Source organism: Salvelinus alpinus, chromosome 30, assembly GCF_045679555.1.
Source record: "Salvelinus alpinus chromosome 30, SLU_Salpinus.1, whole genome shotgun sequence".
In the NCBI taxonomy this organism is placed as follows: Eukaryota; Metazoa; Chordata; class Actinopteri; order Salmoniformes; family Salmonidae; genus Salvelinus; species Salvelinus alpinus.
This window is the reverse complement of record NC_092115.1, coordinates 30,923,699-30,946,857: the sequence shown is the minus strand read 5'-3', so window position 1 is coordinate 30,946,857 and position 23,159 is coordinate 30,923,699. Positions and strand designations below refer to the sequence as shown.

Below are 23,159 nucleotides of genomic sequence, written 5' to 3'. Positions count from 1 at the left end.
AATAATTATAATTATAAGTGGACCAGTGACATAATTTTTCCCTTTTGTTTATTCACATTCAACATTGAAAATGCCGTTTCTCATATACAAATGAACTTTTTATGGCACTTGCTGCAAATCAATATGAAACATAAAAATATATAATTATTTTTTCAAATGTGAGATAGTAAAGGTATTATGAGGTACAGACTGTAAATCATATTAGTACATCATGAGCAAAATGGAGAAAAAAATACAACTAAAATGTACACAAACAATGAATGTATAGTATATCAACAAAGGAATGGAATTAGGTGGTCCCTGCCCTGAATATTTGACATGAAGAAATGTGACCATGAAAAAGTTAATCTAGACAAAAAAGTGATTTAAAAGCTGCACTTCACTGAGCTCGCTCGACGCATTGGGTGGGCGGTGTTGACACTTTTCTTTTGCACTTTTCCATTGAGTTCAATCAAGCCCCAATGATCGCCTATTGTTCCAACACAATATTTCTTTCATAATTCCAAATGCAATATATAATACAAATGTCCTCTACTGAGTATAAAAACATTACGGACTCCTGCTCCTTCCATGGACATAGACTGACCAGGTGAATCCAGGTAAAAGCTGATGTCACTTGTTAAATCTACTTCAATCAGTGTAGATGAAGGGGAGGATACAGGTTAAAGAAGGATTTTTATGCCTTGAGACAATTGAGACATGGATTGTGTATCTGTGCCATTCAGCGGTTGAATGGGCAAGACAAAATATTTAAGTGCCTTTGAATGGGCTATGGAAGTAGGTGCCAGGCGCACCAGTTTGTGTCAAGAACTGCAACGCTGCTGGGTTTCAACAGTTTCCTGTGAGTATCAAGAATGGTCCACTACCCAAAGGGCATCCAGCCATCTTGACACAACTGTGGGACGCAGTTGTGAGCAGGAGTCAACAGGGGCCAGCATCCCTATGGAACGCTTTCGACACCTTGTAGAGTCCATGCCCTGACGAATCGAGGCTGTTCTGAGGGCTAAAGGGGGGGTGCAACTACATTTTAATATTAATCAATACTAATGTTTGGTACACTCAGTGTACTGTATATATTTTAACACTGAGACATTTCAATATATAGTTAGTGCCAATAATATACCACCAAAGTCCATTTAAACACTTATTTGAGACTAGCCAAAGGAAAAACAAACAGTCATTTATCCATTTTAAAACAATCTTCCAGAAAAGCAGTACTGAACGAAGTAGTAAATGAGTTCAAAGTACATGTAATTAACAAATTATATAAAGAAATCATAGAATATATTAGGGTTTACATATATAATATTTTTCTATGGTCTGATTCATTCCAACGCTTCCCTTCCAGATCTTTACATTTTTGTGTGTTATTGCTTTGATAGTGGTTTTCATTCGCATACATATCCAGAGTTGAGCAATATCAAAATTCAAGATAAATGATTGGGATGGTGAAACATCAGTTTAGGGAAAATATTTATATTTTTTTGTTCTAACATAAAGTCAATAGATATTACTTTTCAAATAGTATATGATGCATTTACAAAAATAAAGTTTTTGATAACATAAGGAGAAGTTGTGATTTAGAGTATTTTTTAGTACCGCTTTTAATAGCTTGAATAATGCTTTATATAGTTTATTTATTTTTGGTTAAATATTAAACATGACAAACCCTTACATGCCAGGCTTCTATGCTTCCCTATAGTATAGTATCACACCATACAGAGCATGTTGAGAATAGGAATATGTAACTAACTTGTAGAGTTGGGATACATAAAACTGTAAACCCTTTTGAGACAGAAATGCAAACATCTGTGTTAGTTCTACAACGATACATCAAAATGAAATGCACATCTTAAAACGTAGCTGTTGTATATTCTCCTTTTCCTTCCAGACACACCCCCAATAATCACCACAAGGAAAGAGTCTGTTAGAAAATGAAGTCAAAGGAGTTTTGAGTTTTCATTCGACTCAATGAAAGATCTCATTGAGTCTCCTGTCCTGCTGATGGTCCACAGTTCCCTCTGTGTTGTAAGCAGGAGATGACTTGGATAGGTTGTGGAGTTGAAAACTTGTAAGTCTTTTCATGCTTATTATCAATTGTATAAAGGAGAGCTGCACACTCTAGGAGCTCAGATTTAAAACATTTATGTCCAACGTTTCGACAGACAAGTGATGGACTGCTGTCCTGATGAAGACAGCTTGTCTGTTGAAACGTTGGACATAAATATTTTTGCATCTGAGCTCCTAGTGTGCGGCTCTCCTTTATTTTTTTAAGTGTTCCACTCCGCTAGCCAGCACCTCACCTAAATAGGTGTGCGTTTCTTTCGCCTCTAGATTATTCTGTTATCAATTGTATCCCATTCTTAGGTAGTGTAACCATAGAAATAGTATCTCGCAAAACCCATTCTAGTTCTGTGGATGGAACTCTGTTCCACTGCCTTCCTGTCCAAGTCCTGGCTCATAACCTTCAAGTTGAGGGTTGTACGGTTTTAAGTTTTAGAAACAGCCCCACTAGCCAATTAGCTAGCAGCGTTGCAGGGCTACTTGGTCTTCTGGAAGCCAATCATCACCTTGGAGACGAAGTTGACGATGGCGCTGGCGGGCTGCTCGGGGTCGTGCTCGGCGAACAGGTGGCACACGTTGTCCTGCCCACTGCCCGTCTTCCTCGCCACAAAGCCAAAGATCTTTGCTGAAGTGCAGCCGTCTTTTTTCCACCTAAGAATGGATGGGAAAAGAACACAGAAAGAACATACAAGGCATCATACAGACAGCGTAAGCTGATGACATTATCACCACAGTACCTTTATGTCAAATGATGTTGATTCTGGCATATTTTACTCACTTCCGATCTTGAGGGTCCAATGCACAGAAGATGACAGTGGTCACCGCATAATGCCTTCTGAAGAACAACCTGGGAAGAGAAGAGAACCTGGGTAAAAGAGAAATACATAGTACAACTGTGTATATGTGCAGTACCAGTCAAATGTTTGGACACACCCACTCATTCAAAGATTTTTCTTTATGTTCTACATTGTAGAATAAGTAGTGAAGACATCAACGCTATGAAATAACACACATGGAATCATGTAGTGACCAAAAAAGTGTTAAATCAAAATATATTTATATTTGAGATTCTTCAAAGTAGCCACCCTTTGCCTTGATGACAGCTTTGCACACTCTCGACATTCTCTCAACCAGCTTCATGAGATAGTCAGCTGGAATGCATTTCAATTAACAGGTGTGCATTGTTAAAAGTTAATTTGTGGAATTTCTTTCCTTCTTAATGTGTTTGATCCAATCAGTTGTGGTGTGACAAGGTAGGGGTGTTATACAGAACATAACCCTATTTGGTAAAAGACCAAGTCCATATTATGGCAAGAACAGCTTAAGGTGAGGATAAGTTCATTACAGTTACCAGACTCAGATATTCCAGCCCAAATAAATGCTTCACAGAGTTCAAGTAACAGACACATCTCAACATCACTGTTCAGAGGAGACTGTGTGAATCAGGCCTTCATGGTCGAATTGCTGCAAAGAAACCACTACTAAAGGACACCAATAAGAAGAAGAGACTTGCTTGGGCCAAGAAACACGAGCAATAGACAATTGACCAGTGGAAATCGGTCTTTAAGTCGAATGAGTCCAAATTTGAGATTTTTGGTTCCAACCGCCGTGTCTTTGTGAGACGCAGAGTAGGTGAATGAATGATCTCCTCATGCGTGGTTCCCACCGTGAAGCATGGAGGAGGAGGTGTGATGGTGTGGGGGTGTTTTGCTGGTGACACTGTCAGTGATTTATTTAGCATTCAAGGCACACTTAACCAGCATGGCTACCACAGCATTCTGCAGGAATACGCCATCCCATCTGGTTTGTGCTTAGTGGGACTATCATTTGTTTTTCAACATAACAATGACCCAACACACCTCCAGGCTGTGTAAGGGCTATTTGACCAAGAAGGCGAGTGATGGAGTGCTGCATCAGATGACCTGGCCTCCACAATCACCTGACCTCAACCCAATTGAGATGGTTTGGGATGAGTTGGACCGCAGAGTGTAGGAAAAGCAGCCAACAAGTGCTTAGTATACGTAGGAACTCCTTCAAGACTGTTGTAAAAGCATTCCAGGTGAAGCTGGTTGAGAGAATGCTAAGAGTGTGCAAAGCTGTATTTGTTTTATTATGGATCCCCATTACTGGGGTCCAGCAACATTAAGTCAGTTTATTCCATTTTAAAAACATTACAATACATTCACAGACTGTGTGCCCTCAGGCACCTACTACACATATATATAATACAAAACTCATGTGTACGTGTGTGTATAGTGTGTATGTTATCGTGTGTGTGTGTATGCATATGTCTGTGCTTATGTTTGTGTTGCTTCACAGTCCCTGCTGTTACATAAGGTGTTTTTTATCTGTTTTTTAAATCAAATTTTACTGTTGCATGAGTTACTTGTAGACATGGCTGTATTTAGTACTGTGCGCCTCCATAGTCTGTTCTGGACTTGGGGACTGTGAAGAGACCTCTTGTGGCATGTGTTGAGCTGTGCGCCAGTAGTTCAAACAGACAGCTCGGATCATTCAACATGTCAATAACTCTCATAAATACAAGTAATGATGAAGTCAATCTCTCTTCCACTTTGAGCCAGGAGAGATTGACATGCATACTATTAATATTAGTGTAGCAGTTTAGCTTCCGTCCCTCTCCTCACCCCTACCTGGGCTCGAACCAGGGACCCTCTGCACACATCAACAACTGACACCCACGAAGCATCGTTACCCATCGAGCCACAAAAGCCACAGCCCTTGCAGAGCAAGGGGAACAACTACTTCAAGGTCTCAGAGCGAGTGACGTCACCGATTGAAACGCTATTAGCACGCACCACCGCTAACTAGCCATTTCACATCGGTTACATTAGCTCTCTGTGTACATCCAAGGGCCAGCCGTGCTGCCCAGTTCTGAACCAATTGCAATATGTTATTTTTGGTGGCACCTGACCACACGACTGAACAGTAGTCCAGGTGCGACAAAACTAGGCCCTGTAGTACCTGCCTTGTTGATAGTGCTGTCAAGAAGGTAGAGCAGCGCCTTATTATGGACATACTTCTCCATATCTAAGCTACTGTTGTATCAATATGTTTTGACCATGACAGTTTAGAATCCAGGGTAACTCCAAGCAGTTTAGTCACCTCAACTTGCTCAATTTCCACATGATTTATTACAATATTTAGTTGCGGTTTAGGGTTTAGTGAATGATTTGTCATCAAGGCAAAGGGTGGCTACTTTGAAGAGTCTCAAATCTCAAATATAAAATATATTTTGATTTGTTGAACACTTTTTTGGTTACTACATGATTCCATATGTGTTGTTTCATCGTTTTTTATTCTACAATGTAGAAAATAGTACAAATAAAGAAAAACCCTTGAATGAGTAGGTGTGTCCAAACGTTTGACTGGTACTGTATATATTATTTTATATTAGCTATACATGCATTACTAATGTGACCATGTAGGTGTGCCTCACTGTCTGTCTGTCTGCCTGTCTGTGTATTCTCCATGACTCACTTCCTCTGGTTGTCGGTGAGGGTGATTCCCTGTGAGGAGACTTTCAAGTGGACCACAGTGGAGGTGGGCAGGGGGTCTGAGCCCAATGTCACACTGGTGGCCTTCTGCACAGCCTGGTACCCTGTCAGAGACTCCATCTCCACTGAGCCCAGGAACCACACATTACACGCTGCAGAGAAACACACGTTACACACAGATACAAACACACACTACACAATGAACTGGAAGAACTTGTCCCGATTGGTGTTTTTAAATCACTGATGAAGGATTTTGAGGCTGATTCTCTGACCTGTCAATGTTTTTCATTTGCTGTTTTTGATTTTGTTATACTCTTGTGAATGCAATGGTTTTTACTAGATTACTTGTAGTTTTTCATGTTGTCTGTCTGTAATTTTTGTTGTTAGGCTTACCCAATACTTATTTAGCCATTAATATACTCCCCATTGATTCTCCTAATAGTCATACACCTGTATAATCATATGCTTAATTAATCATGTGCTTAAATATGTGTTTAGTAAAGGGATTTAAAGGGATACTTTGGGATTTTGGCACTGAAGCCCTTTATCTACTTCCCCAGAGTCAGATGAACGTGTGGATACCACGCGTATACCATCTCTGTGTCCAGTATGAAGGAAGTTAGAGGTAGTTTTCAAACGGCACACAGAGACATAAAAATGGTATCCACAAATTCATCTGACTGAAGTAGATAAAGGACCACATTGCTAAAATCCCGAAGTATCCCTTTAAGCCCTACCTGCTCCTTGTTTAAGGAGCTCAGCAGCAGAGTTGGTGACAGATTGTGGAGCAGTATTCTCCACCACGTCTTCAAGAGGATCTACCAACATAGGAAAAATAAATAAAAGTAAGAAGTTTGAAATGAAGAATGGGAGGCAGTGACATATCACTGAATTAAAATAAATCTGATTAAACTCTCCCTCGATCTCTCCCTTCCTCTCTCTATTGACCATCTCTCACTGATGACATTGGTTTATGGCTACCACGTAAAGGCAATTCATCTACGTTGACATGAGTTGCATGCACAGGCTTATAAATCACATCATATAATTCGAAACTGCCCTGCAATTTCCAGCCCTGCCACATTTAGTTACACAGAGACGAGAGAGACTAGTGTTCGTTAAATTGCTTTGGCAGAGGACACAATTATGTTTTATAAAACTAAACCATGTTTATCTTGTTACTGTAACACAATGTTATGTATAAGGACATTGAGATTAGGCATTTTACCTCTGTCAGGTATGATGAGTTTGCAGGGCAGAGCCAAGGGAGTTATGGAGTGCTGACACACCAACGCAGTTAAACTACCTGTAAAAAAACAACAACAACTGTAACCATCATATTACTTCAAAGATGATTTCATATTAGCTATGAACATCATCGTAAGAGCTGAGCCACACTTGCAATCATTATCCAGTAGAGGGCACACAGGAACGTTATGCTTTTAAAATATTAGTACAGAGAGTAACCAGCAGGGGTCACCATTGTGTTATCACTGTCCTCAAAAAGGTATGACAAAACGTGTGCTACAGTGGAGAGACACTCACCAAAGTAGGGCTCATTGGGACAGCCCTTCAACCGAACTCCTTTCTGTGTACACTCAATCAGGAAGTGACGGACCAGCTCATTGGACAGATCACCTCCAATCATAGAGTGAGAGAGAGATAACGTTATTATACACAAGAATGCTATAAATGCTCATACATGCCTACAACACATTATAACGCATTATACCTGTTGACTGTAAGTTAAGTGCTGGCGGAGTCTCAGTTATCTTACCCCTGTTAACTCCTATCCCAAATTCTAAGAGTTACATACATCTTATCCAATCACAGCTGAGATTAGCATTATTATGATTTAACAACAGTGTGTCTGAGGGGCATGATGAGTGTGTGTCTGAGGAATGTCCTCCAATAGAAAAGCCTTCTCCTGGAGCTGGCTTGGGTTTCAACCTCTTAAGAAGTCACAATGCTCGGAGAGGGACTATGTCATGATGTCCTTACAGGTGCCAGCCTTTTGTGAGTGAGGGGGCTCCCGACACCGTGTGGAGGAGAAAGGGAGGGGTTAGGACTTAGTGGGCTGTGCTCTGGTCTGGGCATAAGGACACCAGTGTCTTACAGGAATCCCATTTTCCCAAATCTTCTGTCCCCGAATAAATAATGATTGTGGACTGGGGGTTGGCGGGGGGGGGGGGGGGGGGGGGGGGTGTTGGAGGAGGTAGACAGCTTCAAGTTCCTCGGTGTCCAAATCACTGAAGACTTAGAATGGCCCAAACACACATGCACAGTTGTGAAGAAGGCGCGAAAGTGCCTCTTCCCCCTCACAAAGTTGAAAAAGTTTGGCAGGTTTTACAGCTGTACCATTAAGATCATATTGACTGGCTGCATCACTGCTTGTTTTAGCAATACCACCGCCCTCGATAGCATGACTTTACATAGGGTTGTGAGGACAGTCCAATAATTCACTGCGACCGAGCTCCCTGCCATCCAGGACCTCTATATCAGGCGGAAAAGAAGGCCCGGGAAATCTTCAAAGACTCCAACCACCCAAGCCATAGACTATTTTCTCTCCTGCCACACACCAAGACGGACCAGTGCATCAAGTCTGACACCAACAGGCTCTTGAACAGCTTCTATCCCCAAGCAATACGACTGATAAATAGCTAACAAAATAGCTCACAGACTGAGTTAACCTCGTATCTTTCTTGACCTTTTATTTCAATCTTTGCGACCTCTATGCACAATCACAGAACCCTACACACTCACACACACTGTCAGAGCCCTACACACTCACACACACTGTCAGAGCCCTACACACTCACACACACTGTCAGAGCCCTACACACTCACACACACTGTCAGAGCCCTACACACTCACACACACTGTCAGAGCCCTACACACTCACACACACTGTCAGAGCCCTACACACTCACACACACTGTCAGAACCCTACACACTCACACACACTGTCAGAACCCTACACACTCACACACACTGTCAGAGCCCTACACACTCACACACACTGTCAGAGCCCTACACACTCACTCCATTTTTTGCTCACTCACATATACATTTATACGGACTCTACCGCACACCCACTGAAATACAAGCTGCTGCTACTCTGTTTATCTTATATCCTGTTGCCTAGTCACCTTACCTCTATACATATTTACCTCCATCACTCCAGTATCCCTGCACATTGTAAATATGGTATTGGAACTGACTTTTTATATATTTCCTGTATATATTATGAGTACTTACTTAATTGTGTATTTCCTATTTCCTATTCTTATTTCTAGTGTGTTTTTTTCTAGTAATACATTGTTGTTGATTATTGCATTGTTGGGTTTTGAGTTTGCAAGAAAGGCATTTCACTGTACTTGTGCATGTGACATTGAAGCTTGAAACTTATACAGCCCTACCTCAACTACTCCAGTAACTCTGCACATTGTCAATTTGGTACTGGCTCTGACAATTTACAGTGCATTCGGAAAGTATTCAGACCCCCTTCCCTTTTCCACATTTTGTTACCTTACAACCTCATCAATCTACACACAATAACCCATAATGACAAAGCAAAAACATGTTTTTAGAAATTTTTGCAAACGTTTCCATTGATCATCCATGAGATGTTTCTACAACTTGATTGGAGTCCACTTGTGGTAAATTCAATTGATTGTACATGATTTGGAAAGGCACACACCTGTCTATATAAGGTCCCACAGTTGACAGTGCATGTCAGAGCAAAAACGAAGCCATGAGGTGGAAGGAATTGTCCGTGGAGCTCCAGGATTGTGTCAAGGCACAGATCTGGGGAAGGATACCAAAACATTCTGCAGCATTGAAGGTCCCCAAGAACACAGTGGCCGCCATCATTCTTAAATGGAAGAAGTTTGGAACCACCAAGACTCTTCCTAGAGTTGTCCGCCTGGCCAAACTGAACAATCGGGGGAGAAGGGTGTTGGTCAGGGAGGTGACCAATTACTTGATGGTCACTCTGACAGAGCTCAAGAGATCTTCTGTGGAGATAGGACAACCTTCCAGAAGGACAACCATCTCTGCAGCACTTCACCAATCAGGCCTTTATGTTAGAGTGGCAAGACAGAAGACAGTCCTCAGTAAAAGGCACATGACAGCCTGCTTGGAGTTTTCCAAAAGGCCCCTAAAGGACTCTCAGACCATGAGAAACAAGATTTTCTGGTCTGATGAAACCAAGATTGAACTATTTAGCCTGAATGCCAAGCGTCACTTCTGGAGGAATCCTGACACCATCTCTTCAGTGAAGTATGGTGGTGGCAGCATCATGCTGTGGGGATGTTTTTCAGTGGCTGGGACTGGGAGACTAGTCAGGATGAGGGAAAGATGAATGGAGCAAAGTACAGAGAGATCCTTGATGAACCTGCTCCAGAGCTCTCAGGAACTCAGACTGGAGCGAAGGTTCACCTTCCAAATGGACAACGACCCTAAGCACACAGCCAAGACAACGCAGGAGTGGCTTCGGGACAAGTCTCTGAATGTCTTTGAGTGGCCCAGCCAGAACCCGGACTTGAACCCGATCGAACATCTCTGGAGCAACCTGAAAATAGCTGTGCAGCGACGCTCCCCATCCAACCTGACAGAGAGGAATGGGAGAAACTCCCCAAATACAGGTGTGCCAAGATTGTAGTGTCATACCCAGGAAGACTCGAGGCTGTAATCGCTGGCAAAGGTGCTTCAACAAAGTACTTAGTAAAGGGTCTGAATACTTATGTAAATGTGAAATTTCAGTTTTTTGCTTTGTCATTATGGGGTATTGTGTGTAGATTGATGAGAAGAAGAAAAAAACGATTTAATCAATTTTAGAATAAGGCTGTAATGTAACAAAATTTGGAAAAAGTCAAGGGGTCTGAATTCTTTCCGATTGCACTGTAAACACATAAGTAGCTTACATTCTCAAGTTTTTTTCCTTCCTTTCTTATTTCTCGTGTTTAGTTTTTAGTTCTACTATTTTGATATTGAATACTGCACTGTTGGGAAGGGCTTGCAAGTTAAGCATTTCACTGTACTTGTGCATGTGAGAAACATAACTTGAAACGTAAAACAAGGAATACCATGAACAAAGCAATATGTTGCTTGCCAGGACATTTCTAAATTGAATTGAGGCTGTATTTCATGGTGCTGAATAAAACAATCTGTACTGAATGTCACACAAAGTTACATTACTGTATGTAGGGCAAAAAGCACCCATTGAGAAAGGCCTGAAATCTGTGCAGGTTTATAAAGCTTGCTTATTCTATTGTTTGTTTTAAAGCACTAGCTGCTACATCTAAAACTACTTAACAAAGAGCACGGCTGTTTGGTTCTATCACAATGCTGCCCAGAAGAGAGACCCAAAGCTAGGAGCTGTTGAACAAACAGAGAGGGGACTATACTTCAGCACTTTAGATTTAAGATCAAATGTTTTATATGAGGCAACAGAGTGTCATCTTTAATCGAGGGTATTTTCATACATATCTGTTTTACCACACTTTATGTATCTACGTATTTGGACAAATTCACTAATAGTGTATTACATTTAGTCAAAAGATTAGCATTTGGTCCCATATTCCTAGCAGGCATTCCCACCCCAAAAATGCTAATCTCCCCTGTTATTGTAATGGTGAGAGGTTAGCATGTTTTGGGGGCATGATCTTTGTGCATCTGTAACTTTCTGTAACATCATTCACGATTCATTCATGATTATGTGTAATCATGGTAGCATCCACATTAATGTAGAAGTGTTCAGAAACATATTATATTCTTATTTACAATAATTTTTTTACAATAAAAGTGACTCCAAAATGGCACAATACATTATGTACCATTTCTCTAGGGCACAACGTAATCCGAAACACAAGCAAAACAAACTGCAAATGCATCCAACAAGTTTGTAGAGTCAAAAGCTTGATATTGTAGGCTTGGAATATGGGAATAAATACTACACTTTTGACTTCTTTAATACACTATAAGTGAATTTGGCCAAATACTGAAGACACCTTAACATGAGGGGACTAGATACATAAAGTGCTTTTATTCCTGAACAGTAAAACAGATATGTGTGAAAATACCCTCAAATTAAAGGCAACATTCTATACTGTCACCTCATATAAAACATTTGATTTCAAAACCAAAATTCTGGAGCATAGAGCCAAATTTAAAGTTGTAGCTTCACTGTCCAAATAAATACGTGTAGCCTATATGGGCTTCATCAATCATCATCCTACTCCTATGTCCCACATCAAACAGGAACCGGTCTGAACCTAAAGCTCTGCCCCCTTATCTCTCTCAGCCAATGCCTACCTTTCTTGCTCGGCTGCAGGACTGAGGGAGGGGGTGTGGCCACCTTCATGGCCAGCCCATAGGCTCCTTTGAAGGAGTGGCTGTCCCGTACTATGAAAAATCCGGGCTCCTTGTCCTTCAGGACTGAGATAGCTGAGAAGAGGAGGAAAGAAGGAGGAAAGGAGAAGACATTTTCGTGACGATGTCACAGAGGAGTGTGGAAACTGTCAACATCTCCCAACACTGTCAAAATGTTGAAGAGCATTATGGAAATTTGGCAGACAAAATACTCCTGGGAGACAAGACACATATTTCCTAATGTTTTTACCTTGGTCCCTGGAGATATCAGGCTTGTACCAGAATTTCGATGTGTCTTGCACAAAGTTTACAGTCACATGCTTGCTGGCCAGGACATCTGGAAATACAGTATCACAAACACACCAGAGGTTAGTCAATGCACGAAGACCTCAGGCATTCAATCACTGCAACCAAGTTCAAAAGACATCCATATGTGGCAAATCCGAATTGACAGAGAAAACTCACCTAAAGGATACAGTACATGCAGTGTCAAGAAGAAGTATGTGAACCCTTTGGAATTACCTGGATTTCTGCATAAATTTGTCATAAAATTTGATCTGATCTTGATCTAAGTCACAACAATGGACAAAAACAGTGTGCTTAAACTAATAACACACAAAGTATTGTATGTTTCTTGTCCATATTGAATACATAATTTAATTTAAACACTGTAGGTTTGAAAAAGTATGTGAACCTCAATGCTAATGACTTCTCCAAAAGACAATTGGAGTCAGTCAGCTAACCTGGAGTCTGATCAATGAGATGAGATTGGAGATGTTAGTTAGACATACCCTGCCCTATAAAAAACTCACAAAATTTGAGTTTGCTATTCACTAGAAGCATTGCCTGATGTGAACCATGCCTCGAACAAAAGAGATCTCAGAAGACCTAAGATTAGAATTGTTGACTTGCATAAAGCTGGAAAGGATTACAAAAGTATCTTTAAAAGCCTTGATGTTCATCAGTTCACAGTAAGACAAATTGTCTATAAATGGAGAAAGTTCAGCACTGTTACTACTCTCCCTAGGAGTGGCCGTCCTGCAAAGATGACTGCAAGAGCACAGTGCAGAATGCTCAATGAGGTTAATAAGAATCTTAGAGTGTCAGCTAAAGACTTACAGAAATCTCTGTAACATGCTAACTAGAGGTCGACCGATTATGATTTTTCAACGCCGATACTGATACCGATTATTGGGGGGCCAAAAAAAGCCGATACCAATTAATCGGATGATTTTTATATATATATATTTGTAATAATGACAATTACAACAATTACTGAATGAACACTTATTTTAACTTAATATAATACATCAATAAAATCAATTTAGTCTCAAATAAATAATGAAACATGTTCAATTTGATTTAAATAATGCAAAAACAAGGTGTTGGAGAAGAAAGCAAAAGTACAATATGTGCCATGTAAAAAAGCTAACGTTTAAGTTCCTTGCTCAGAACATATGAAAGCTGGTGGTTCCTTTTAACATGAGTCTTCAATATTCCCAGGTAAGAAGTTTTAGGTTGTAGTTATTATGGACTATTTCTCTCTGTACCATTTGTATTTCATATACCTATACCTCATATACCTTGACTATTGGATGTTCTAATAGGTATTTTAGTATTGCCAGCCTAATCTCGGGAGTTGATAGGCTTGAAGTCATAAACAGCGCAATGCTTGAAGCACAGCAAAGAGATGCTGGCAAATGCAGGAAAGTGCTGTTTGAATGAATGCTTACGAGCCTGCTGCTGTCTCCACCGCTCAGTCAGACTGCTCTATCAAATCATAGACTTAATTATAATATAATAACACACAGAAATACTAGCCTTAGGTCATTAATATGGTCAAATCCGGAAACTATCATTTCGAAAACAAAACGTTTATACTTTCAGTGAAATACGGAATCGTTACGTATTTTATCTAACGGGTGGCATCCCTAACTCTAAATATTGCTGTTACATTGCACAACCTTCAATGTTATGTCATAATTATGTACAATTCTGGCAAATTAATTACGGTCTTTGTTTGGAAGAAATGGTTTTCACACAGTTCGCAACGAGCCAGGCGGCCCAAACTGCTGCCTATACCCTGACTCTGCTTGCACAGAACGCAAGAGAACTGACACAATTTCCCTAGTTAAAAGAAATTCATGTTAGCAGGCAATATTAACTAAATATGCAGGTTTAAAAATATATACTTGTGTATTTTTAAGAAAGGCATTGATGTTTATGGTTAGGTACACATTGGTGCAATGACAGTGCTTTTTTCGCGAATGCTCTTGTTAAATCACCTGTTTGGCGAAGTAGGCTATGATTCAATGATAAATTAACAGGCACCGCATCGATTATATGCAACGCAGGACAAGCTAGATAAACTAGCAATATCGTCAACCATGTGTAGTTAACTAGTGATTATGTTAAGATTGATTGTTTTTTATAAGATAAGTTTAATGCTAGCTAGCACCTTACCTTGGCTCCTTGCTGCACTCGCATAACAGGTAGTCAGCCTGCCACGCAGTCTCCTCGTGGAGTGCAATGTAATCGATCATAATCGGTGTCCAAAAATGCCGATTACCGATTGTTATGAAAACTTGAAAATCGGCCCTAATTAATCAGCCATTCCGATTAATCGGTCGACCTCTAATGCTAACATCTCAGTTGACGAGACCACGATACATAAAACACTAAACAAGAATGCTGTTCATGGGAGGACACCACGGAAGAACCCATTTCTGTCAACAATAAAAAAACATTGCTGCATGTCTGAATTTCGCAAAAGAGCACCTGGATGTTTTACAGTGCTACTGGAAAAATATTCTGTGGACAGATGAAACTAAAGTTCATTGGTTTGGAAGGAACACACAACACTATGTGTCGAGAGAAAAAGGCACAGCACACCAACATCAAAACCTCATCCCAACTGTAAAGTATGGTGGAGGGAGCGTCATGGTTTTGGACTGCTTTGCTGCCTCAGGGCCTGGACAACTTGCTATCATCAACAGAAAAATGTATTACAAAGTTTATCAAGACATTTTGCAGGAGAATGTTAGGCTATCTGTCCGCCAACTGAAGCTCAACAGAAGTTGGGTGATGCAACAGGACAACGACCCAAAACACAGAAGTAAATCAACAACAGCATGGCTTCAACAGAAGAAAATATGCCTTCTGGAGTGGCTCAGTCAGAGTCCTGACCTCAACCTGATTGAGATGCTGTGGCATTACCTCAAGAGAGCGGTTCACACCAGACATCCCAAGAATATTGCTGAACTTAAACAGTTTTGTAAAGAGGAATGGTCCAAAATTCCTCCTGACCGGTGTGCAGGTCTAATCCGCAACTACAGAAAACGTTTGGTTGAGGTTATTGCTGGCAAAGGAGGGTCAACCAGTTATTAAATCCAAAGGTTCACATACTTTTTCCACCCTGCACTGTAAATGTTTATACGGTGTGTTCAATGAAGATATGAAAATGTGAAATTGTTTGTGTGTTATTAGTTTATTAAGCAGACTGTGTTTGTCTATTGTTGTGACTTAGATGAAGATCAGATCAAATTTGATGACCAATTTATGCAGAAATCCAGGTAATTCCAAAGGGTTCACATACTTTTTCTTGCCACAGTAGAACAGAACTGATTACCGTCTTTACAGTATTGTACCAACCCAAGCCATTGGCTCAGATAAGAAGTGATTGGCTATTAACTGTGTAAGCAAGGGGGTTACCTGGCAGAGGTGAAGCGGTGCCCGGCATCTGTGCAGAGGCTGAGAGGTCAGGCAGGATGTTTGGAAATGGGATACTGAGGGAGCTTCCGCTATGTGGGCTGGAGAATCCGCTCGGGGCTGGGGAGGCTGTGCCCAAGGAGTGCTCCCCGTCCGACTCCCTCCTCTTCTCAGGCAGCAGTGGAGGCAAGGTCCCCTGGGCCTGGAGCTGCTGCTGCTGCGGCAGGTGCTGGGTCCGGATGGTGCCCAGCCGATCCACGGAACCCATAATGTACAGGCCCCTCTCCATGCCTCCGTTCCCCAGTAGAGGAGAGGCAGAGGGTGGGCAGTCAGCTGCACCATAGCCCCCCAGGCCTAAGTTGTCTTGCTCGTCGAAGCTGTGTGCAAGGCTGTGGGTGAGGCCATAGTGTGCCATGTGGCTCTGCTGGCTGCCCCGGGGGGAGCTGTGGGCGTTGGGCGCAGGTTGAGAGTGGGGTTGGGGGTGCATGGGAGGGGAGTGGTGGCTGTAGTCCAAGGACATGGAGTGGGGGTGGAGGGCTCTGTCCTCTGGCCAGGGCTGACCCATGGAGGAGCTTGAGAGAGGAGGAAGAACACAAAAATGAGAAGATCATCAAAAACACCTCTCTAATGAAACTGTATGACCATTATGTATTTTCAGAACATGTAGCCTATAACCATACTTAGCATTTGCTAAAATGTAAAATGTACATGTACAGTACCAGTCAAAAGTTTGAACACAACTACTCATATTTTTATCACAGTCCTGGCCAAAAGTTTTGAAATTTTCACAAAGTCTGCTGCCTCAGTTTGTATGATGGCAATTTGCATATACTCCAGAATGGTATGAAGAGTGATCAGATGAATCGTAATTAATTGCAAAGTCCCTCTTTGCCATGCAAATGAACTGAATTCCAAAAAAAATTTCCACTGCATTTCAGCCCTGCCACAAAAGGACCAGCTAACATCATGTCAGTGATTCTCTCGTTACCACAGGTGTTGACGAGGACAAGGCTGGAGATCACTCTGTCATGCTGATTGAGTTTGAATAACAGACTGGAAGCTTCAAAAGGAGGGTGGTGCTTGGAATCATTGTTCTTCCTCTGTCAACCATGGTTACCTGCAATTAAACACGTGCTGTCATCATTGCTTTGCAAAAAAAGGGCTTCACAGGCAAGGATATTGCTGCCAGTAAGATTTCACCTCAATCAACCATTTATCGGATCACAAAGAACTTCAAGGAGAGCGGTTCAATTGTTGTGAAGAAGGCTTCAGGGCGCCCAAGAAAGTCCAGCAAGCACCAGGGCCGTCTCCTAAAGTTGATTCAGCTGCGGGATCGGGGCACCACCAGTACAGAGCTTGCTCAGGAATGGCAGCAGGCAGGTGTGAGTGCATCTGCACGCACAGGGAGGCGAAGACTTTCGGAGGATGGCCTGGTGTCAAGATGGGCAGCAAAGAAGCCACTTCTCTCCAGGAAAAACATCAGGGACAGACTGATATTCTGCAAAAGGTACAGGGATTGGACTGCTGAGGACTGGGGTAAAGTCATTTTCTCTGATGAATCCCTTTTCCGATTGTTTGGGGCATCCGGAAAAAAGCTTGTCCGGAGAAGACAAGGTGAGCGCTACCATCAGTCCTGTGTCATACCAACAGTAAAGCATCCTGAGACCATTCATGTGTGGGGTTGCTTCTCAGCCAAGGGAGTGGGCTCACTCACAATTTTGCCCAAGAACACAGCCATGAATAAAGAATGGTACCAACACATCCTTCGAGAGCAACTTCTCCCAACCATCCAGGAACAGTTTGGTGACGAACAATGCCTTTTCCAGCATGATGGAACTCCTTGCCATAAGGAAAAAATGATAACTAAGTGGCTCGGGGAACAAAACATCAATATTTTGGGTCCATGGCCAGGAAACTCCCCAGACCTTAATCCCATTGAGAACTTGTGGTCAATCCTCAAGAGGCGGGTGGACAAACAAAAACCCACAAATTCTGACAAACTCCAAATATTGATTATGCAAGAATGGGCTGCCATCAGTCAGGATGTGGCCCAGAGGGTAATTGACAGCATGCCAGGGCGGATTGCAGAGGTCTTGAAAAAGAAGGGTCAACACTGCAAATATTGACTCTTTGCATCAACTTCATGTAATTGTCTGAAGCAGCAAACTTTGTGGAAATTAATATTTGTGTCATTCTCAAAACTTTTGGCCACGACTGTATGTTCTCCACTGTAGAATAATTATGAAGACATCAAAACTATGAAATAACACATATGAAATCATGTAGTAACCAAAAAAGTGTTAAACAATTTGAGATTCTTCAAAGTAGCCACTCTGTGATGAAAGTTTTTCACCTCTTGGCATTCTCTCAACCAGCTTCATGGGGTAGTCACGTGGAATGCATTTCAATTAACAGGTGTGCATTGTTAAAAGTTCATTTGTGGAAGTTAATTTGTTCATTCTTAATGTGTTTGAGCCAATCAGATGTGTTGTGAAAAGGTAGGGGTGGTATACAGAAGATAGCCCTATCTGGTGAAATACGAAGTCCATATTATGGCAAGAACAGCTCAAATAAGCAAAGAGAAATGACAGTCCATCATTACTTTAAGACATGAAGGTCAGTCAATCAGGAACATTACAAGAACTTTGAAAGTTTCTTGTGCAGTCGCAAAAACCATCAAGCGCTATGATGAAACTGGTTCTCATGAGGACTGCCACAGGAAAGGAATACCCAGAGTTACCTCTGCTGCAGAGGATAAGTTCATTAGAGTTACCAGCCTCAGACATTGCAGCCCAAATAAATGCTTCACAGAGTTCAAGTAACAGACACATCTCAACATCAACTGTTCAGAGGAGACTGTGTGAATCAGGCCTTCATGGTACAATTGCTGCAAAGAAACCACTATTAAAGGACATCAATAAGAAGAAGAGACTTGCTTGGGCCAAGAAACACGAGCAATGGACATTAGACCAGTGGAAATCTGTCCTTTGGTCTGATGAGTCCAAATGTGAGATTTCTTTTTCCAACCGCCGTGTCTTTGTGAGACGCAGAGTTCGCGAACGGACTATCACAATCACAATCACCCGACCTCAACCCAATTGAGATGGTTTGGAATGAGGTGGACCGCAGAGTGAAGGAAAGCATCCAACAAATGCTCAGCATATGTGGGAACTCCTTCAAGACTGTTGGAAAAGCATTCCTCATGAAGCTGGTTGAGAAAATGCCTAGAGTGTGCAAAGCTGTCATCAAGGCAAAGGGTGGCTACTTTGATAAGAATCTAAAACATAAAATATATTTTGATTTGATTAATACTTTTTTGTTTACTGCATGATTCCATATGTGTTATTTCATAGTTTTGATCTTAACTATTATTATACAATGAGAAAAATTGTACAAATAAATTAAAACCCTTGAATGAGTAGTTGTGTTCAAACTTTTGACTGGTACTGTACATTTTGAATAAACATGAGCTGCGCGTCTCTTAATTGTGCGAAAGGGTTGTATTTGATTGGCTGTACCTGTCTGTCCGTTGTGGCATCCCACTAATGAACGGCGAGCGAGAGGAGCCGAAGGACCTATGGCAGCTGGGGGAAGAGTCTGGAAGGCCCTCTTCTGCGGACTGGGGAACATGACCAATCATCTCTAAGTAACCTCTGGGCTCTGTGGGGGTGTGAGAGGGCATATATATTACAAATTACACATATGGGTTATCACATTCAAGGAGTAGGGATAGAATGCACTAAACCTAAGTCTGTTGACAGACACTTCAAAATAAATCAAATTTCATCCAGTTTCTCCAAAACATCTGGATATTACATGAACAGAAACGGAGCAGAAATGTCTCATCTGTTAACCATAACTTTAAGAATTTCAATCACATAAAAGTGCTGTCCCCGCAGGTGAGACATATTAGAGTACATCCAATAGTAAAGAGAGCAGTCAGCAGTTGAGTTAAATGATTCTCCAGTCAGTCTGCTGCTGGCTCAACAGTACAGCAGCCATCCATCGCTCTGTTCAGTACGGAACCGATTACTCTGCCTAGCAGAGCCCCCCGACATAATTGAATAAATCTTTTATCACTGATATGGAGGCACTGACAGGTGCCTGCCCCCAAAACCTGAAACCACATGTTTCCAGTCCACATATTCCACACAGCTTAGTGACTGACGGATGTTTCCATGGTTTACCAGTTATCTCTATGGGAATGTGGAGGGCAAGGCAGACAAAGAGACGAGAGAGAGGGGGACTGGTATCTTTTTGTCCCTCGCCCCTTCTATTGGCACTAGTACTTTCACTGAGGAAATGTAAAAAAATGGTGGGCCACCCGATTTCTAGACCCGCTGTAACCATGGCACGGCTGAATGCAGTGATTCAATATTCAGTGCATGCTTGGGAAAGTGGGCACAGTGGGGGAACAGATCAGTCTGGGGATGCTGTCATTCTCACAACCTCTCTGACACAGATCACTATGTCACTATGACAACAGTCACTGTGTGTGTGTGTGAGTATAACCCCAGACATCATCACTGCCATTCCTCACCAATGACCCACATTCACGACAGGACGGCACAACTCTGCCAACTACTCAACTGAATTTGGAACAAAAACCCTCATGACTGTTTTCAGAGGAAGGGAACCACAGAAGGTACTTATGGCATGTCTGATTATGTCTCTACACTCTAAACTATTGTTTAAAGGGGCAAAAGCGAATTCCCCGTCCCTGTTTCGGTAAAAAGCTCAGAGATGGGGCTGAAGAAATGTAACCACTCTCAAATTCATAGACAGAGCTATGGATGCAAGGACTGACCATCCATGATATTACAATGATAGTTTTAACCATGTTTTGAGGCTGTACAGTGTTTGTTTACATTTACTTTGTTTACAAGCGGAGTAAAACAAGCTCATATTTTGGGTTCTGATGGGATACGAAAGTTGAACTATTAATGCTCATGAGGCAATTGTAATTTATATTCTCCAACAGTTAATCCGTATATACAAGTAATTTAAAAGTCCAATAATGGATCCAGCAACTGCAGATTGTGCCTTTGAGATATATGCCAGTACATTATAAATCTCTACATCAGCAAACTTTCATTGCAGCCACATAAAAACAGCATGATCACTTTTCTCATTGTATATATCATTCCTTCTCAAAACTATCTATGCGCTCTCCTCCTCTCACCTTTTCCCTTCTCTTGTGAACTTCAGTACACAAAACATCAGCCGTTGATGTCAAATTGTGATTGAGAGACTGATGAATTGTGTACAGGATGCTTTCCATTGTAAAAGCATGGGCTCTCAAAAACAAAAATTCTGGTTGGTTTTTCTTTGGATTTTCTCCTACCATATCAATTGTGTTGTAGTCTCATACATAATTTTAATATTTCTACAATCTTCAATGTGTTTTCTATCCAATGGTACCAATTATATGCATATCCTGGCTCCTGGGCCTGTGTAACAGGCAGTTTACTTTGGGCACGTCAGTCAGGCGGAAATTGCGAAAAAAAGGACCCCAGCCTGAAAATCGCTCAGGACAGAATAGCCGTATGTGCACACTTTCTTTGAAATCGTTTGGAGAAAATATACTTTCTATTTTATTCAGCCTTGTTCAATTGTATTCTTCATACTATAAAATAATCAAAATAACGCCACGGAATTCTAATCAAATCTTGTTTGTTAAATTAAATTAATTAGTGTAGCCCACAGCCATATGGATTCGCTATATCAAGGCCTAACATAAGGACAACTCAGAGTATGCTGTTCTGTTCTTCTGAAATAGACTACATTTTCTTCATATCGTGTTTTTTCATACCTTTTGTGATGGGGTAGGCTCTATTAAATTGATTTATTAGACTTTTTCAAATGTAGATGTTCCAAAGGTCTGCATCAGTGGCTTGTAGGTTATGCGTGGAAGCCAGGAGATGCTAAATGTGTTTATGTTAATTAACGGTAAATTACCATGAGACCGGCAGTTATTTGCTTCACAGTTAACGGCTGTGACCGCCACAGCCCTAATTTATGTAAACTTCTGAAGGACTTCCTCCAACCTATCAGAGCTCTTGCAGCGTGAACTGACGTATTGTCCACCCAAACAAAGGATTATAGAATTAATCTAGTACTGAAAGCATATGCTACAGCTATCACTGCCACGCATAAAATGTGGTGAGTAGTTTACTCAAAGAGAAAAAGACAATAGTTGATAAGTTTTGAACAATTTAATTTCTTCCAAAATCAAGGAGAAGCAAGAGAGAGAGAGAGAGATTTGCTTGTATTTTTTAAACTTTCACTTAGCTAGCAAATGCAGCTAGCTAGTTTAGCCTACTCAAACAGAGAGGGATGCTATGTTAGCTAGCTGGCTATGGATATCCAACACCGGAACTATGCCAAGTCAAGGTAAGCTTTTGGTTTTATAAATGTATTATAAATTCTTCGGTAGTGCAAACACACAATTTCATCAGCTGTCGGGTGGCTGGTCTCAGACGATCCCGCAGGTGAAGACGCCGAATGTGGACGTCCTGGTCTGGTATGGTTACACGTGGTCTGCGGTTGTGAGGCCAATTTGATATACTGCCAAATTCTTTAAAACAATGTTGGAGGTGGCCTACGGTAGAGAAAGGAACATTACATTCTCTGGCAACAGCTCTGGTGGACATTCCTGCAGTCAGCATGCCAATTGCACGCTCCCTCGAAACTTGGGACATCTGTGGCATTGTGTTGCGTGACAAAACTGCACATTTTAGAGTGGCCTTTTATTGTACCCAGCACAAATTTTTTTTTTTTTTTTTTTTTATTTAACCTTTATTTAACTAGGCAAGTCAGTTATTTACAATGACATTGTATTATATTATTTACAATGACATTTTTGTTCAGTGTATTATATTCAGCCCAAGGGCACAACGGCCACTTTGGCCACAAAAGGCATGGATTTTTTAGGTGACATTACGGTGGGGAAATTCGAGGCCTGGTGAGAATATTATCAACTGTTTGAATTTCTGCAAAAACATTCAGAAACCTTCTCAGGGAAGCTCATCTGCGAGCTCGTCGTCCTCACCAGGGTCTTAACCAGACTGCAGTTCAGCATTGTAACCGACTTCAGTGGGCAAATACTCACCTTCGATGGCCACTGGCATGTTGGAGAAGTATGTTCTTCCCGGATAAATCCCAGTTTCAACTGTACTGGGTAGATGGCAGACAGCATGTATGGCGTCGTGTTTGCAAGCGGTTTGCTGATGTCAACATTGTGAACAGAGTGCCCCATGGTGCCGGTGGGTTATGGTATGAGCTATGGACCATGAACACAATTGCATTTTATCGATGGCAATTTGAATGCACAGAGATACTATGACAAAATCCTGAGGCCCATTGTCGTGCCATTCATCAGGAGCCATCACCTCATGCATTATTATTTTCTCCCCAATTTCGTGATATCCAATTGGTAGTTACAGTCTTGTCCCATCGCTGCAACTCCTATACAGACTCAGGAGAGGCGAAGGTCAAGA

The 23,159-nt window shown here is 41.5% G+C and overlaps 1 protein-coding gene across 3 annotated transcripts in view; it reads right to left on the bottom strand.

The window, feature by feature from the left end:
- Nucleotides 1-31: 31 nt before the first annotated feature.
- Nucleotides 32-23,159, bottom strand: part of LOC139559550 (tensin-3-like) — a 73,516-nt gene continuing 50,388 nt past the window's right edge. For all 3 annotated transcript variants that reach the window (XM_071375640.1, XM_071375642.1, XM_071375641.1), the window contains 10 exons: nucleotides 19,179-19,320; nucleotides 15,664-16,232; nucleotides 12,203-12,289; nucleotides 11,896-12,027; nucleotides 7,125-7,217; nucleotides 6,808-6,885; nucleotides 6,317-6,397; nucleotides 5,563-5,731; nucleotides 2,843-2,911; nucleotides 32-2,715 (listed from right to left, as the gene is read on the bottom strand). In XM_071375640.1, the coding sequence (XP_071231741.1) occupies nucleotides 2,541-2,715; nucleotides 2,843-2,911; nucleotides 5,563-5,731; nucleotides 6,317-6,397; nucleotides 6,808-6,885; nucleotides 7,125-7,217; nucleotides 11,896-12,027; nucleotides 12,203-12,289; nucleotides 15,664-16,232; nucleotides 19,179-19,320 (1,595 nt within the window). In that variant the 3' untranslated portion in view covers nucleotides 32-2,540. The remainder of the gene's footprint in view (nucleotides 2,716-2,842; nucleotides 2,912-5,562; nucleotides 5,732-6,316; nucleotides 6,398-6,807; nucleotides 6,886-7,124; nucleotides 7,218-11,895; nucleotides 12,028-12,202; nucleotides 12,290-15,663; nucleotides 16,233-19,178; nucleotides 19,321-23,159) is intronic.